The 17,871-nt window shown below is 44.0% G+C and overlaps 1 protein-coding gene across 1 annotated transcript; it reads right to left on the bottom strand.

The window, feature by feature from the left end:
- Nucleotides 1–5,993: 5,993 nt before the first annotated feature.
- Nucleotides 5,994–12,542, bottom strand: LOC140715032 (interferon-induced protein with tetratricopeptide repeats 1-like). Its single transcript, XM_073026758.1, has 2 exons — nucleotides 12,433–12,542; nucleotides 5,994–7,446 (listed from the first exon to the last, which is right to left on the bottom strand). The coding sequence occupies exons 1-2, from the start codon at nucleotides 12,540–12,542 to the stop codon at nucleotides 5,994–5,996; spliced, it is 1,563 nt and encodes a 520-aa protein (XP_072882859.1).
- Nucleotides 12,543–17,871: the final 5,329 nt, after the last annotated feature.

Below are 17,871 nucleotides of genomic sequence, written 5' to 3'. Positions count from 1 at the left end.
CCCATTCCCTTTTCCCTCCCTTACTTCATTCTGCAAATGGATCCACAACTTCCTAACCGGAAGACCACAATCTGCATGGATTGGTGATAATAGCTCCTCCTCACTAATGATCAACACTGGTGCACCTCAGGCGTGTGTGCATAACCCACTGCTCTATTCTCTCTATACCCATGACTGTAGGGCTAAGCATTGCTCAAATACCATCTATAAATTTACTGATGATTAAACCACTGTTGGTAGAATCTGAGATGGAGGAGATATGCCAACTAGTGGAGTGGTGTCGAAGAAACTACCTTGCACTCAACGTTAGTAAGATGAAAGAGCTGATTATGGACTCAGGAAGAGTGAGATGAAGGAACACATGCCAATCCTCATAGAGGGATCAGAAGTGGAGAGAGTGAGTAGCGTCAAGTTCCTGGGTTCAAGATCTCTGAGGACCTAACCTGGTCCCAACATATCAATGCAATTATAAAGAAGGCAAGACAGCAACTATACTTCATTAAGAATTTGAGAGATTCGACATATCAATAAATACACAAAAACTGCTATAGATGTACCATAGGAGCATTCTGACAGGCTGCATCACAGTTGGCCATGGGGGCCAAGTCACTGTGTATATATAAAGCGGAGGATGATAGGCACTTCATTATAAAGGTGTCAAATGTTATGGGCAGAAGGCCGGAGAATGGGGTTGAGAGGGATAATGAATCGGCCATGATGGAATAGTGATGCAGGCTCAATGGGCCAAAAGGTCGAACTCTACACCTATGTCTTCTACTTTGATTGCAAAAATAAGTCCAGGACCCGCCTATTTGCTCAGGGTTTCTGACACTCCGAGGGAGGAGTTGTAAAGTTTGATGGCCACAGGTAGGAATGACTTCCTATGATGTTCAGTGTTACATCTCGGTGGAATGAGTCTCTGGCTGAATGTACTCCTGTGCCTAACCAGTACATTATGGAGTGGATGGGAGACATTGTCCAAGATGGCATTCAACTTGGACAGCATCCTCTTTTCAGACACCACCGTCAGAGTGTCAAGTTCCACCACCACAACATCACTGGCCTTACGAAGAGTTCGTTGATTCTGTTGGTGTCTGCTACCCTCAGCCTGCTGCCCCAGCACACAACGGCAAACATGATAGCACTGGCCACCAAAGACTCATAGTACATCCTCAGCATCGTCTGGCAGATGTTAAAAGACCTCAGTCTCCTCAGGAAATAGTGACGGCTCTGACCCTTCTTGTAGACAGCATTAGTGTTCTTTGACCAGTCCAGTTTATTGTCCACTCGTATCCCCAGGTATCTGTAATCCTCCACCATGTCCACACTGACCCCTTGGATGGAAACAGGGGTCTCCGGTGCCTTAATCATCCTCAGGTCCAACACCAGCTCCTTAGACTTTTTCATTTTAAGCTGCAGATGATTCTGCTCGCACCATGTGACAAAGTTTCCCACCGTAGCCCTGTACTCAGCCTCATCTCCCTTGCTGATGCATCCAACTGTGGCAGAGTCATCAGAAAACTTCTGAAGATGGCAAGACTCGGTGTTGTAGTTGAAGTCCGAGGTTTAAAAAGGAAAGTTTAGACTGTAAGCTTGTAAATAGGGAATAACAGTTGAACTAATGAGTTAGAGAGATTGGAGTAATAAAGGAATCTCACTGATTTTAATTAAAAAGGAATTCGATCTATTTGGCATCTAAGATTTGCAACGTAAACAAAATATTGAAATTTTGAATTGTTCTTGCTCGTGCAAATATTTCATATGAATAGTTTTTATCTTAGAAACAAAACCTTATTTCCAAACGTGTGTGGCTTCTATTCACTGCCTCCTTTGGATACCTGGATTCCTCTGATGGCCCAGTGGCACCGAGAGTAATTTGATTTTCTCAAAGAGTGTGGCGACTAGTCACCCGTGAGAAGACCAGTGCTACACAGGTGATGCACCCTTCTTCATGTCTGGAGAGGAAAGGGGGAAGACGCCAGATTTTTAAAAATGTGGGGTGTGGAGAAGGGAGAACAGTTAGAATGTGGTCCGTGAATCCAGGAGGGACGGAAAGATAAAGGGCTAGAGAGGAAGGAACCCGATCGGATAGGAGAGTGGACCAGAGGAGAAAAGGGAGGGGGAAGGGACCCAGGGTGAAGTGATGGAGAGGTGAGAAGAGGTAAGAGGACACAGTGGGTAAGAGAAGAAGAGGGAAGGGGGTGGGAATTTTTTCACCCCAGAAGGAGAAATTGATATGCATGCAATCAGGTTGGAGGCTGCCCAGACGGAATGTAAGGTGTTGCTCCTCCATCCTGATGGTGGCCTGAAGAGGAGAACATGGACTGAGATGTCAGAATGAGAATGGGATTAAAACGTTTTGCCACCAGGAAGGGTCAACATCTGTACCTGCTAGTCAATTGTGTATAAAAATGACATTCCCCTCTTCAGACTTCAGAACAGTGTGGTGACCGGAGACACACTCTTCTCCTTGTGCACAAGTAAATGAAGTATAATTATATTTTATTTAGACATACCGCATGTAACAACCCCTACTGGCCCAATGAGACTCACCACCCAACAACACAGGTATATAACCATAGCGTGATATCAGGACAGTTTATAATGACAAATCAGCCTGCTGACAGGTTTGACTTTGGAATGAGGGAGAAAAAGCGGAGCATCCGGAGGAAACTCACGTATTCACGAGGAGGAATGGATAAACTGCTTATACATGGCACCAGAATGAAACTCTGAACTCCGATGCCCCAGCTGTGCTAATCACTATGCTACCGTGGCGACTGAGGAACAAGTGTCCAGTTAATTGGCGACGACACCTTCTCTCTTTGAAATTTCAGATGATTGATCCCGAGCTGGTGGTCATATGCTCTCTTTTCTCTTTTCTGCATCTTCCTTCTCATTCTTCCCCATCCCTGAAAATTTTATGGGACAATAGCTCACTTAATCTATAACCATATCTTATTTCCATCTCTTACTTACAGGATTATCACCTATCAGCAGCCAAGCTCATGGTTGTCTTTTGGCTATCAGTATAGCACCAGGCCAGGTCAAAGGCATGATCCTTGCACTATACCCTTCCATCTTCTTGTTCCATTATGAGTCCATTGGCACAGAAACATAGAAAGCCTACAGCACAATACAGGCCCTTCGGCCCACAATGCTGTGCCGTAAATTTACTTACTTTAAAAATCACATCGGGGTACCTATAGCTCTCTATTTTTTTAAGCTCCATGTACCTATCCAGGAGTCTCCGCCTCCACCATCGTTGCCCACAGACCATTCCACACACTAACCACTCTCCGTGTAACGTACTTAACCCTGACATCTCCTCTGTATCTACTTCCAAACACCTTACAACTGTGCCCTCTCACGTTAGCCATTTCAGCTCTGGGAAAAAGCCTCTGACTATCCACATGATCAGTGCCTCTCATCATCATATAATCCTCTATCAGGTCAGCTCTCTTCTGTCGCTCCAAGGTGAAAAGACCGAGTTCACTCAACCTATTCTCATAAGCCATGCTCCCCAATCTAAGCAACATCCCTGTAAATCTCCTCTGCACCTCTTCTATAGATTCCACATCCTTCACACTATCCACAACACCTCCAACCTTAGTGTCATCAGCAAACTTACAAACCCATCCCTGCACTTCCTCATCCATCTCATTTATAAAAATCACGAAGGGTCCGAGAACAGACCCCTGAGACACTCCAATGGTGACCGACCTCCATGTAGAATATGACCCATCTACAACCACTCTTTGCCTTCTGTGGGCAAGCCAGTTATAGATCAACAAAGCAATGTCCCCTTGGATCCCATGCCTCCTTACTTTCTCAAATGTCAAATGCCTTGCTGAAATCCATATACTATACTATATATACTATATAGTATCCATATACTACATCCACTGCTCTACCATCATCAATGTATACAGTCACATCCTCAAAATATTCATTCAGGCTTGTAAGGCACAACCTGCCCTTACCAAAGCCATGCTGACTATTTTGAATCAGACTATGCATAAATCCTGCCTCTCAGGATCTTCTCCATCAACTTACTAACCACAGAATAAGACTCACTGGACTATAATTTCCTGGGCTATCTCTACTCCCTCTCTTGAATAAGGGAACAACATCTGCAACCCTTTACTCCCTGGAAACATCTGCCGTCCCCATTGTTGATGCAGAGATCATTGCCACAGGCTCAGCAAACACCTCCCTCAGCTCCCACAGTGGCCTGGGGTATATCTCAAACGGTCCCGGTGACATACCCAACTTGATGCTTTCCAATAGCTCCAGCACATACTCTTTCTTAATGTTTATATGCTCATGCTTTTAGTCTGCTGTAAGTCATCCGTACAATCGCCAAGGTCCTTTTCCATAGTGAATACTCAAGCAAAGTTTTCATTAATTACCTCTGCTTCCTCCTCCGGTTCCTGACACTTTTCCACTGTCAGACTTGATTGGTCTTATTCTCTCCCATCTTATCCTCTTGCTCTTCACATACTTGTAGAATGCCTTGGGGATTTCCTTAATCCTGCTTTTCTTTTCTTCTTGATGAGATTTTCAACAGCCTTTGTACACCATGGTTCCTGTACCATACCATCCTGCCCCTGTCTCAGTGGAATGTACCACTGCAGGACTCCACGCAAATATCCCCTGTACATTTCCCTGAGATCATCTGTTTCCAATTTAATGCTTCCAAGTTCCTGCTTGACAGCTTTATATTTCCCCTAACTCCAATTAAGCACTTTCCTAACTTTTCTGCTCCTAACCCTCTCCAATACTATAGTAAAGGAGATAGAATTGTGATTACTATCTCCAAAATGCTCTCCCACCGGGAGACCTGACACCTGACCACATTCAGTTCCCAATACCAGATCAAGTACAGCCTTCCTCTTGTAGGCTTATCTACATATTGTGTCAAGAAACCTTCCTGAACACACCTAACAAACACCGAGCTAAACTCATTACTCCAGGGAGATGCCAATCAATATTGGGGAATTAAACTCTCCCATCATAACAACCCCACTATTACTGCACCATTCCAGAACCTGTCTCCATATCTGCTCCTCGATGTCCCTATAACTCTTGGGTGGTCTATAAAAAATACCCAGAAGAACAATTGACCCCTTCCTGATTCTAACTGCCACCCACAGAGACTCAGTAGACAATCCCTCATTGACTTCTTCCTTTTCTGCGAAGGGTCTCGGCCCGAAAAGTCAACAGTGCTTGTCCTTATAGATGCTGCCAGGCCTGCTGTGTTCCACCAGCATTTTGTGTGTGTTGTTTGAATTTCCAGCATCTGCAGATTTCCTCGTGTTTGCTTTTGACATGCACACCCAAGGTTGTTTGGAATTTTGCAGATACATTGTCTAGGTTGTTAATTATTATGAATGAAAACTCTGATCATATTTTGTTGTTAAAAGCATTATCATTTTGAAATTTCATTAGTGATCCCCAAAGCCCCTCCACTTTCACTTCCCAGTCATTCCCCTTCCAAGCCACTCCAACACCACACTCAGCAGGTTGGAATCATGCTGTTAAGGATTTGATGCTCATTTTCATTTGATTTTGTCAAGACAAGACCAACTTCTGCTTTGAAGCTTTAATTACCAAAACACATCCTTACAGGATATTTTACAAAGATCTTTAAGATAAAATCAAACTCCATATATTTGAAAAATAAAATACATTTGAAGATTAAAATTTGAAACAACCAATGTGGAAAAATTTTTGATTTCTCGGTTAACTCCACTTGTTGCAGTATCCGAAATCCCATTTTTCCAGTGTCCAGAGAAGCACAGTTAAATTCAGTTTGTTCAGGGTACTTGGGGAATTCGTATATTTAAAAGAAACAGAATAGTTTGATCCAGTTACGAAGGGACCAATTTTGCAAATTGAATACTAATGAGTACGAGAAAGTGCTAAAAGGATATAACTGGTAAAGCAACACCCCACCAAACCTATCCTCAGTACAGATGGAAATGCATCTTTTAAACATCCCAGTGGTGATCAGATGTTAATTGAGAAAGAGCACTCACATATTCCTCATTGCCAGGATCAAACTTCAAGGCTTTCTCAAAGTATTCAGTTGCTTTATCCTTGATTCCTTTCAGCTGATACAGAATTGCTTTAATTCCAAGAGCCTTGCTATCATGTGCATTTATTCTAAGTTTCCTATCTGCCCACTTCTCCAAATTCATGCGACATTCTTCCCGTTCACTTGAGTTATATTCAATTTTCACTCCTTTCAGTAAGAGGCGAACAGCATTTGTTTCAGATTTCTTCTGGTACAGTTCAAATAACCCAGCTTCCAGACATATACACTGCATATTCTCTGGACGAATGTCCACTAACTCCACCAATCTATGGTAAGTCTCCTCTGCTCTGGAATATTCCCCACTTGTTATGCAGATCTGTGCAAAGTCCAGCTGTGGTTGAATAGCTGACCTTCGACGATGCTGAAAAGACTTTGCAAAGTGATACTTGCACAGATTGATCAACTCAGCTTTCTGATGAAATTCAAGATTGCGACGATATCTGCTACGAGAGTATTCCAGCTTACTTCTGTAGCACAATCCAAGTTGGTGGTGTATGAAGCAAGAGTATGGAGTTAGTTCTAATGCTTTTTTCAGGAGCTCGATAGTTTTCTCCACAGAACCTCTTTGTCTATAATACATTGCAGCATAGCAAAGCATATATGGAAGATCAGACGTTTTCTTCAATGCTTGTTCAACTAATTCATTTGCTTCCTCGTTTGGACTTAGCTTCTGCAGTTTTAGAGCCAACAGCACCATGGCCAAAGTATCATTTGGATCAAGCTCCAGTACTCGTCGGAAATGCTTCACTGACTGACTCTGATCACGACTCTCTGGGGTTCCAGACATTGATTCCAGACGAGAAAGTGCAGTTGCATATCCCATTATCCACTCAGTGTTGTCAGGATCTTGCTGCAGAGCCTTTGTAAAACATTCCTTTGCCTCCTCATAGTATTCAGCAGCAGAACTCAACAATGACAGTCCCTTCTCCCCGTACACCTCGGGTATCATTGCTGTATAGCGAGGGCCATCACTGAGCGGTTTACAGATCATCTCCAGCTTGTCAAGATAAGACTGGGCCTCGGTCAGATGTCCCATGTGGTAATGCACCCAGGCAAAGTTTCCATAGGTGATGATGCTTCTTCTTTCAAATTCATCTTTGTACTCCTCCCTCAGAATCTTTTCAGCTTCCTTTAAGTTTTCAATGGCTTCTTCAAAATTACCCTGCAGACATTTTACAAAAGCAAGATGGTTATACAAGGCAGCTTGATATTTTACACCCAATGTCAGAGAATCTTGCAATTTGAGCATCAGATCGTCCAAGTCAATAGTTTCCTTCTGTGGTCTCCACGTGAAGTGACACTGCAGCTGATTGAGCTTCTCTTTCAATAAATCTCTCGATGTTCTGCTAAAGAGAGAAAAAAACATAATCATGAATTCCATCTCAGATCACTTGGTGCAGGTCTGACCTGCAATCCCATGAAATGCAGATTTACTAACTGTATCAAAGCTGCCTTTTAAAGATTTATTTTATAATTATGTCATTGAAAACCTGGAAATGCTCAGCCTTCAGTCTGCATCTGAGGAAGGAGAATGCTTCAGATCAGTAACCCAATATGAAGAATTGATTCATGTGATGAAGATGGAAATGTGTCTCCTGAACAGCCAAGGCAGCTGATCTGTTGCTTTGTTGCACTGATGGTGGACTTGGTTTTATTACCAGACGTCGAGCTCTCCCACTGTTGCAGACTTTTGTTTTTTTGCCAGAAGCCTGAGCATAGCTCCAGATCTCGGTACAGAGAAGTGGAGCTTTTCCCCAGACAGCCACCAGTACTCAGACTCAATGTCTAGAAGATTGAGAACTTCAATAACATTAGTGAGATAAAGCTGTTTCATGAAGTCCACTGAAGTCTGGCAATTTATGAGTTGCCAGACCAGTTCACAGAACAATTGCATGAGCAACGTCCCCTGATCGAGCTGCACATTTCTGAAAGAACATAGACCAGCATAGGAGATAGAACATGTTGTGCTGACCTTTAACCCTACTCTGAGATCAACTCTGCTTCCTGCTTCCTCCCAAAGGAGATGAATTTGCCGCACCGTGGATGCAGCTCCTCCATTCTGTCCTGAAAGCCGCTAGGGGCTGGAAATTATGACAGTTTAGAGTAGCATGTTCCTCTGGTGTATTACCTCAGTACTGAATTCACCCTATAGGCTCCAACGTGCTCAAATCTACGCGGTTGTAGTGTATGGCAGAGTTGAGTCAACTCCTACTTCTAAAAATTTTGAAGATTAAAGATGAACTTTCTTTGTCACATGTACATCAAAACATACAGTGAAATGCATTGTTTGGCATCATATCAGATCAAAAAGAATTGTGCAGGACATTCGGCAAGTGTGTCAGCATGTTTCTGACACCAAATACTCACTAACCCTAACCCGTACATCTTTGTAATGTAGGATGACAGTCGAGTACCCAGGGGAAACGCACACAGTCACAGAGAGAATGTCCACATTCCTTACAAATTACCGTAGAAATCAATTTGTGGTAAAGTGATTACCCTGACTGCTAAGTTTTTCAAATAATTTCATTGTTCTCAGTCGTATTCCACCAAAGACCCCTGTCTGAGGAAGACAAGTGCAGATAAACCGACTTGATCAGACTCCTACTCCTCTTGCCTCTCCTGCCACAAGTAAGGATTATTTATGATCCCTTGAACTTGCTCTTGGATCTGGAGATCAGACAGAACAGAAGGCTCTTAAGAAGTCAGGAACCAGATGCAAATCTTGTGTTTACTGCCTTTTTAATTCTTGGTAATAACAAAAATAACAGTAAAGCACTGCAGTTCCCTGCACTTTTCCACCCCAGCAGAGTAACGTAGGGATCACCCTACAGTCTCATCATTTAACTACCGTGTTAGCCTGTGTGTGTCCACTCTGGATTTTTCAAAGTTATTGCACTCTGATCCACTAATTTTCGTAAACCACCTCCTCTATAATATTCTGTACATAAAGATAAACTGCAAGGAAAGTCTTTTACCTCATGATGTTCATTGGATGGAAAGCAATTTGTGCTCTTTCTCTGTTTGTGCAGTTTTTCTTCTGCTGAGTCTCCGTTGTAGCGTCTGATGTTCGACCGGACAACCCTTTATACTATCCATTACTTCCTGATTATCACTAGAAACTCAAATTCAAAGTCTATTGATAACACTGAGGCAATTAAAAATAATTTGGAAGCATTTTCTGCTACAAAATTGCTTAGCCATAGAAATAATCCATGTGTCAGCAAAATGCCAGTGTGATGGGTTGTTCAGACCATTTGTTTTCAAATAATTATAATTTTCCCTTTTTCTAATTATAAGCAATCTGCAATTCTGGTCACAATTGTAGTGCCCTGGTTGACATCTTTACCGTAGGTATTTCGTTTATCAGTTCTGTAAGAGCAGTTTGTTCTGCTTTCAGTCTGTTTGGGTTATTGATGAAGACAAGTGATGTTGTGGAACGTGTGCCATCCAATTAGTGGGAGGTTTTCTTGGTGAGGGACAATAAGGTAGGTCTTGGGCTTGTGTTCGGTGGGAAATGGAGAGAGAAGATGCTGGGGAGATCCGGTCATAGCGTACGATCCAGTGGTAGACTCGCTCGTTCGAGATGGATTGTGAGTGACACTCGGAAGGTGGTGTGTGATTTCACGCTGACCAACGGCCCAGCGTGTGAGTAACAGGGAAGTTCAGGATGAGCTGCACCTTGTGCACATTTGCCTGTTTAATTAGAATTGGCCCTTTTCTTTCTGTTATTCATAATAACACTTTAACATAGAAACATAGAAAACCTACAGCACAATACAGGCCCTTCAGTCCACAATGCTGTGCTGAACATGTCCTTACCTGAAAACTACCTAGGGTTACCCATAGCCATCTATTTTGCTGAGCTCAATGTACCTATCCAGGAGTCTCTTAAATGACCCCATTGTATCTGCCTCCGTCACCATTGGAGCAGCCCGTTGTACACACTTACCACACTGTGTAAAATATTTACCCCTGACATCTCCTCTGTACCTACTTTCAACTCCTAAAAACTGTGCCCTCTCATGTTAGCCATTTCTGTTCTAGGAAAAACCCTCTGACTATTCACACGATCAATGCCTCACATCTTCTTATACCCCTCTATTAGGTCACCACTCAACCTACACCTCTCCAAGAAGGAAAGGCAGAGTTCACTCAACCTATTCTCATAAGGCATTCTTCCCAATCCAGCCAAATCTCCTCTGCACCTTTTCTATAGTTTCCACGTCCTTCCTTTCAGTGAAGTGACCAGAACTGAGCACAGTACCCCAACTGGGGTCTGACCAGTGTCCTATACAGCTGTAACATCACCTCTCGGCTCTTAAAATCAATCCCACGGTTGATGAAGGCTAATACACCGTATGCTTTCTTAACCACATAGTCAACCTGCGCAGCAGCTTTGAGTGCCCTATGGACTCAGACATCAAGATCCCTCTGATCCTCCACACTGCCAAGAGTCTTACATTTAATAGTAGATTCTGCCATCATATTTGACCTATCAAAATGAACCACACCAAACTTATCTGGGTTGAACTCAATCTGTCACTTCTCCGCCCAGTTTTGCATCCTATCGATGTCCCGCTGTAACTTCTGACACTCTTCCACAATATCCACAACACCCCCAACCTTTGTGTCATCTGCAAATTTAATAACCCAACCTTCACTTCCTCATCCAGGTCATTTATGAAAATGACTAAGAGAAGGAGACCCAGATCAGATCCCTGAGGCACTGCACATGGTGACTGACATCCATGCAGAATATGACCCATCTACAACCACACTTTGCCCTCTGTGAGCATGCCAATTCTGGATCCACAAAGCAAGGTCCCTTTAGATCCAATGGCTCCTTACTTACTCAATAATCCTCCCATGGAGTACCTCATCAAATGCCTTGCTGAAATCCATATACATTATATCTACTGTGTTACCTCTGTCAATGTGTTCAGTCACATCCTCAAAATATTCAGTTAGGCCTGTAAGGCACGACCTGCCTTTGACACAGCTATGCTGACTATTCCTCATCATATTATGCCTCTCCAAATCTTTATAAATTGAACCTCCCAGGAACTTTTCCAACAACTTACTAATCACTGAATTAAGTCTCACTGGTCTATAGTTTACTGGGCTATGTCTACTCCCTTTCTTGAATAATGGAACAACATCTGCAAAACTCCAATTGTCCAGAACCTCTCCCGTCCCCATTGATAATGCAAAGATCATCTCCAGAGGCTCAGCAATCTCCTCCCTCGCATCCCATATTATCCTGGGGTACATCTCATCTGGTCCCGGAGACTTATCCAACTTGATACTTTCCAAAAGCTCCAGCACATTCTCTTTCTTAATGTCTCTATGCTTAATCTTTTCAATCCGCTGTAAGACATCCCTACAATCAGTTAAATTAAGTTAAGATTCATATGTATAATTCCTTTAATTGTATGCAGTGTACTTTCTGTTATTTCGTGGCACTAATTTGCAACAGGGTGGCAAATTACACAGCATCCACACAAACCGTGGTTTCGGTTGGAATGAGCCATCACAATCTCACGAGTTTGGTGGGACTTGAGAGTGTCTTCCCTAGACTTACGCAGCTAAGGAAACCAGGGTGATTCATTGTGGGGACGCGTCCAGGATCGAGATCGTTGGATGCTTTGTAATTGCCCTGAGCATTGATCTGGTGGGTTGTGTGTTTCAGTCTGGGTAAAACTATTGTCCGTAAAGTGATTACAATACATGGTTATGCCTGCTGCAGGTACTCAGTGGAGGTTGGATAAAATTGCAGGCAAGGATTTTGTTCGAGTTCATAGTAGCACTGACATAATGGCAGTTGAACTGTCTGGTCTTTTTGGGGTCCCGGGGGAGGGGGGTCGTGTGCTGTCCATACTTTCTGGGATGAGGGGAGTGTAGGCGATCATGCCAAATCACAAGCTGAGTCTCCCGTAGCTGGGGCCGGGGACTTCAAAGACAGGTTGCTCCCCTTCCTGAGGAGCGAGGGGAAGGAGTGGTCTGATTTGAAATGTCTAATGAGTCCCCAGCGAGGAATGAGAATTCAGAATTACTATCACCCTTACCTCTCTGGCGAAAAAATGTCCCAGTGCACAGACTGAGGGTCCTTGCTATCGAAAGCTGAGAACGCTCTGAGGGGTGAAGCCCACCATGAGGGCAAAGAGGAGTGTGAGGCTTGGGGTCGTGAGACAAGCCTGGGAGAAACTCTTTCCGGAAAGAGGAAAGTTAACTGCTGAGTCATTCAACTTTGGGGATTCCCCGGTATCTGGAGGTTGGAAGGAGAGGTTCACAGAGAAATTGTTGAAGCTGGAAGATGTCTTTTTCCTGACGACTTTGATGTCGGTTGTTCCAAGGGCACCCGCCACATCATCCAGGTGACAGAGGACACCCCGTTCTGAGAAAGTTCACGGCGACTGGCTCCTGCAGAGGTGAAGGACATTTGGCAGCATCTGCAGAAGTTGAAGGAAGCTGGGGTCATCACTGTGTTCAGAAACCCTTATGCTTCTCCAATAGTGGTGGCCAGGAAAAAGAAGGGGAAGGTACAGATGTGTGTGGACTATCGGACTCTGAACAGGCGTACAGTCCACAACCGGTATACAGACCCGAGAATCAAGAGCGAGCAGGCCTGTCTGAATGGTGTGAGGTTTTTCAGTGTGCTGGACTTGAGGAGTTGGTATTACCAGATCCCCATGAGTGAGGCTGACAAAGAGAAGGCAGCATTTATATGTCCACTGGGATTCTTCCATTTTGAAAGATGTCCCACGACATAGCTGGAGCCCCTGGCACTTTCCAGTGTGTCATGGAGTAAACAGTGGGGAATATGAAATTGCTTGAGGTCTTGGTGTATCTGGATGACCTCATAGTGTTTGGGTTCACCTTGGAGGAATATGAAGTGAGGCTACTGATGGGGCTGGGCTGCCTGAAAGCTGAAGTGTTAAAGCTTTCCCCAGACAAGTGCCAGTTTTGCAAGACCTCTGCCAACTCCATGTTCGGGATGGGATGGAGTAGCTACGGATCCGTCAAAGATAGAGGCGGTGACCACATGGCCAAGACCACAGACTGTGAGTGCCATGTGCTCGTTCCTTGGGTTCTGTGGGTACTATCGGAGGTTCGTGATAGACTGCTCTAAAGTGAGTCACCGTTCAGATCAGCTTCTGTGCATTGACCCTACATCGGGGAAGGAAGGGAGGAAGAAAGGAGTGGATGGTAGAGATTATCTTAGCACTTCAGAGCCTTTTGTGGTAAGATGGGATGTGAAATAGGAAGAGTCCTTTCAGTTGCTGAAGGATCTGCTGACAAAAGAGCCAGTGTGAGCTTTCGCAGACCCCCGGATGCCGCATGTATTGCTCACAGATGCCAGCAGAGAGAGCTTAGGCGGTGTTCTATATCAGGATCAGGGCACAGGGATGAGAACTGTGGCATTCGTCAACTGGAGTCTGTCTCCATCAGAGAAAATCTATCCCACGCACAAGTTGGAGTTCCTGGCATTGAAATGGGCAGTGGTGCAAAAGTTAAGTGAATATCTATATGGTGCCAAATTCGAGGTAAAAACGGACAGCACCACATTAACTTATATCCTGACCTCGATGAAATTGGATGCCACAGGCCATCGGTGGTTGTCGGTGTTGTCTGCCTATGATTTCAGTCTGAAGTACCGTCTGGAAAGCAGAAACACAGATGCGGAAGCGTTGTCCCAATGTGCGCATGGTGGGCTGGATGGGGACGGAGAGTGGGAACGCTTTCCTGCCATTGGAGTGAAAGCCATGTGCCAGTTTTCCATCACAGGAAGGTGCAGGAAAGGCAAGGACAGAATCGAGCGGTAGATCATTTGGGAGGTTCTGATGGTGCCATTCCACAAGCTGACTGCAACCTGACTGCTCTGAAGACAAAGCAGTTGCCAGAATTGAGCCCCAGGAAGTGGCAGCTGGTCAGCGAGATGACCCGTGTATTGGTACTGTTTGGTCAGCGACTGCGAAAGGGGACATGACCCAAACAGAAAAGATGAAACACTCTGTGATGTCTCTACTACTGTGAGAATGGTCCAGACTGGAGTTGAGGAACCAGATCCTACACCGGGTCACATCGCCTCCGGACCGGCCTCAGCGTTCCCATGTGGTTCTGCCTGAGATATATCCCAAGGAGTGTCTGAAACTGAAGATGTAGATGATGAGATAAGGAGGCCTCAAAGAGTCAGGAGTCCCCCAGATAGGCTGGTCTACGTAGCACCAGTGTGTGGTTGCGTGAATGAAATCACCGGAGGAAAATACTGGTAGATACAAAACAGTTTCTTTATTAGACAAAGCAAGGTACAGCAAGCATCATGTAGAGATGCCTTCGCTGGAAAGTTCTGCTGGCCCAACGTGGATCTCGATATTTTATCTGTCAAACATCAATAGACAGCTCCATAATTTCAATGTATGGACAATGCTTTCTTTGAAACTACACACAACCTTCACACCCTCTGATTCACATCCACACCACAGAGACTGAAATGAATTTTAATCAGCATTGTCGGGACTGGGACTAACAGCTTTTAGGAACTCTACAAAGAAGGGATCCGTATATTCCACGACCGCTGGACTAAGTGTGTAAATGTAGGAGGGGACTATGGTGAAAAATAAATGTGCCAGGTTTTCTAAAATTGATTCCTTCTTACTTCGGACACAAACTTATCATCACCCCTCGTATACTGTTATGCTGAAGGTATTTCATTTATCAGTTCTGTAAGAGCAGTTTGTTCTGCTTTCAGTCTGTTTGGGTTATTGATGAAGATAAGTGATGTTGTGGAATGTCTGCCATCCAATTAGTGGGAGGCTTTCTTGGTGAGGGACAATAAGTTTGGTTTTGGGCTTGTGTTCGGTGGGAGATGGAGAGAGAAGATGCTGGGGAGATCTGGGCATAGCATACGATCCAGTGGTAGACTCCTTTGCTCGAGATAGATCATGAGCGATGTTTGAAGGGTGGTGTGGGCTTTTACGCTGACCGAAGCCCAGCGCGTGTTCAGAGCAGAGAAGTTCAAGATGAGCTCCAACTTGTGCACATTTGACTTTCATTAGAATGGGCTCTTTACTTTTTGTTATTCTTGTTTTAACATTTGTTTCTTCTTTCCTAAGTCTTTAGTTAAAATTCATAAATATAATTCCTTTAATCATATACAGTCAAATATCCCACCTCTCCCAGTAGTACCGAGAATCTCCTGCATATTGATAGCCGCTCCCTAATCCCTGCAAATTATATACAATATCCCAGAAATTTATTTATGTGGGTGGGCTTTACAATCGACTTCTCTCTCTCTTTCATTGTCCAAAGTAAAATCTGTGAGCACAGGGCAGTTGGGATTCGAAGAGCCCTGCCAGTTGATGAAGCTGTTTTTGGTGCTGCCAAATTCTAATTGTGATGTAGAAAGGGAATTCAGCATGGCGCGTCACATTAAGACAGAATTCAGAAGTCAGCTGTCTCACAAAACACTTGTCAATCTGATATCTTGCAATATTAACATATTCATTGACACAGACTGCTATGATGTTGAGATTCCTGGCAAAATGCTCAAATCTGTCAAGCAAGCCACATCACAGTACAAGAATCTTTGCAAAAGAAATAGAAAAGCTATTTGCATTAGCGTTGAGCTATAGCATTGAGACTGCCAACAATCTTCACAACAAGGAATAGAAATATATAGAAATACATATATATATATATATCTGTGTGTATATAGTTTCAGTATGTGATCAAATCAATTGTTGCGTTCTTTCGTAATCGAATATCCTGTATGCATACACTCTAGGAGGTGCACCGGGGGTGGGGTGGATATGGGGTTGTGGGGGCGGGTGTGGTGGTGCTACCTCCCTGAAATGGGTGTTTGCAGGGTTGTATGTCTGTACAGTGTACTGTCTATAATTTCATGACACTAATTTGTAACAGGGTAGCAAATTACACAGCATCCTCACAAACTGGGGTTTGGGGTGGGAGAAGCCGTCTCAATCTCACGAGCCGGGCGGGACCGGAGAGTGTCTTCCCTAGACTTACGCAGCCAAGGAAACCAGTTGCCTTTTCCAGTTGTCTGAAAGTCTGGAAACAGATCACATTAAATTTAACGGATCCAGTTATCCGTGCTCACACCACTGCGATCCCTCAATCTCAAGTAAGTGAGGCTCCCTTCTCTCTGCCCTCATTCATTCACCTCCACACTCGTAATGTAAATCATCTCTCCAGCCACTGGCCAAGCTGGATCAGTTATTCACTGATAGCCCTGTGTCCACAGGCATATCACATTGCTAGTATACAAAGAATCTGCTTGTGTACATCCGTGGGTGACCAGTATTAACAATGGATGCTACCATCAGCTATTTGTCTGACCTGGATGCTGACTTCACCAACTTAATAGTCTGGTCAGACAGAAAAGGCGCTGCTGTCATTCCTGCCTGTTTTGGTGGGTGATTTTCACACTTTTCTCTGTTTTGTCGGACACATTGTCCAACTATGCCCTGGTGAGCCATAGCTGTTACATACTGTGCCATCACCTTTACCAATCTATGTCTATTTGGGCACTCCCTTGCCAGGTGCCCTATTTGCTGGCACAGAAAGCATGTCCACCTTGTCTTCATAGCAGCTACATCCACTACAGCCACTTAACAACCTCTTTTCCTCCTCCTCTGATTCATCTCTGGTGGAATAGTTCAATCCCACAACTGTCCCCAAAACTAAAATTTCCTGTTGGGTTGAGCTCAGGCCTTCATTCTGCATTTTCATGTGGACTGGATCAGTCATCCCTGGATTTTCCAACCGGAGTGTTCCTCATATGCTTGATATTTACGCTCTGCATAATCCATGGCAGGCTCATCAGCTCTCTGAACCACGGGCATTATCATTCCCCAGAGGATATAACCTCTCCCTCAGAAATCTCCAAACTAATTGAAAATATGAGGGTTGGATAAAAATTCCACACACTGCTCCTGCACATTTATAGCCCAGTGGCGGTGGTTGGTGCGGTATGGACAAGACAAGACAAGACAATTAAACAGTACATACTTAAAAGCACATGGTATGTACTGTGCAATCTTCCACTTCTGTGCCACTTAGTTACGATGCCTATTGTATAAAAGTGTGTTACATCAAAATTTCAAAATTAATCTTAATGAACACAAACGCACTTACAAACACTACACATTCTCTCAAACAAGTACACACGCATCCTCTTGTATCCTGAATGGTCAGTATGCGCCTTTCACTTCTGCACTCTCCATAACACCACCGACCTTCGTGTCACCTGCAGTGAAGGAATCTCATACGAAGACTCATCGTGATTTTCAGAGTTGGTTTCTTTAGACTTAAATCCCCAAAACACACTTTTGTTTCTGAATACTGGAGTGAGGAATCTTCAATGAAGCACAAGGACTGGGAATCATAATAACAAAGTTTCTATTTCATAATCACGCTTTCATAAATGGTTGCCATCATAGCAACCCGGTTTGTGCGATACTATTACAGCTCGGGCCGTTCGGAGTTCAGATTCAATTCTCCGAGTTTCCTCCTGGTGCTCCAGTTTTCTCCCACTGTGTAAAGACACACAGTTCGTGGGTTAACTGGTCATTTTAAATTGCCCTGTGATTTGGCCTGTGTTATATAAGTGTTTGCTGGGCAGTGTGGATCATTTCCTGGAAGGACCTGTTCTGCACTTTATCTTGATATAAATGAAACCCTGTTTGAGCAGACATTTCCAGATACATGACTGGTTAGCCTCTCACTAATAAGCCAATATATTCGGTGGT

This window comes from Hemitrygon akajei, chromosome 23 (assembly GCF_048418815.1).
Source record: "Hemitrygon akajei chromosome 23, sHemAka1.3, whole genome shotgun sequence".
NCBI classification, from domain to species: Eukaryota; Metazoa; Chordata; class Chondrichthyes; order Myliobatiformes; family Dasyatidae; genus Hemitrygon; species Hemitrygon akajei.
This window is presented reverse-complemented; position numbering and strand designations above follow the sequence as displayed.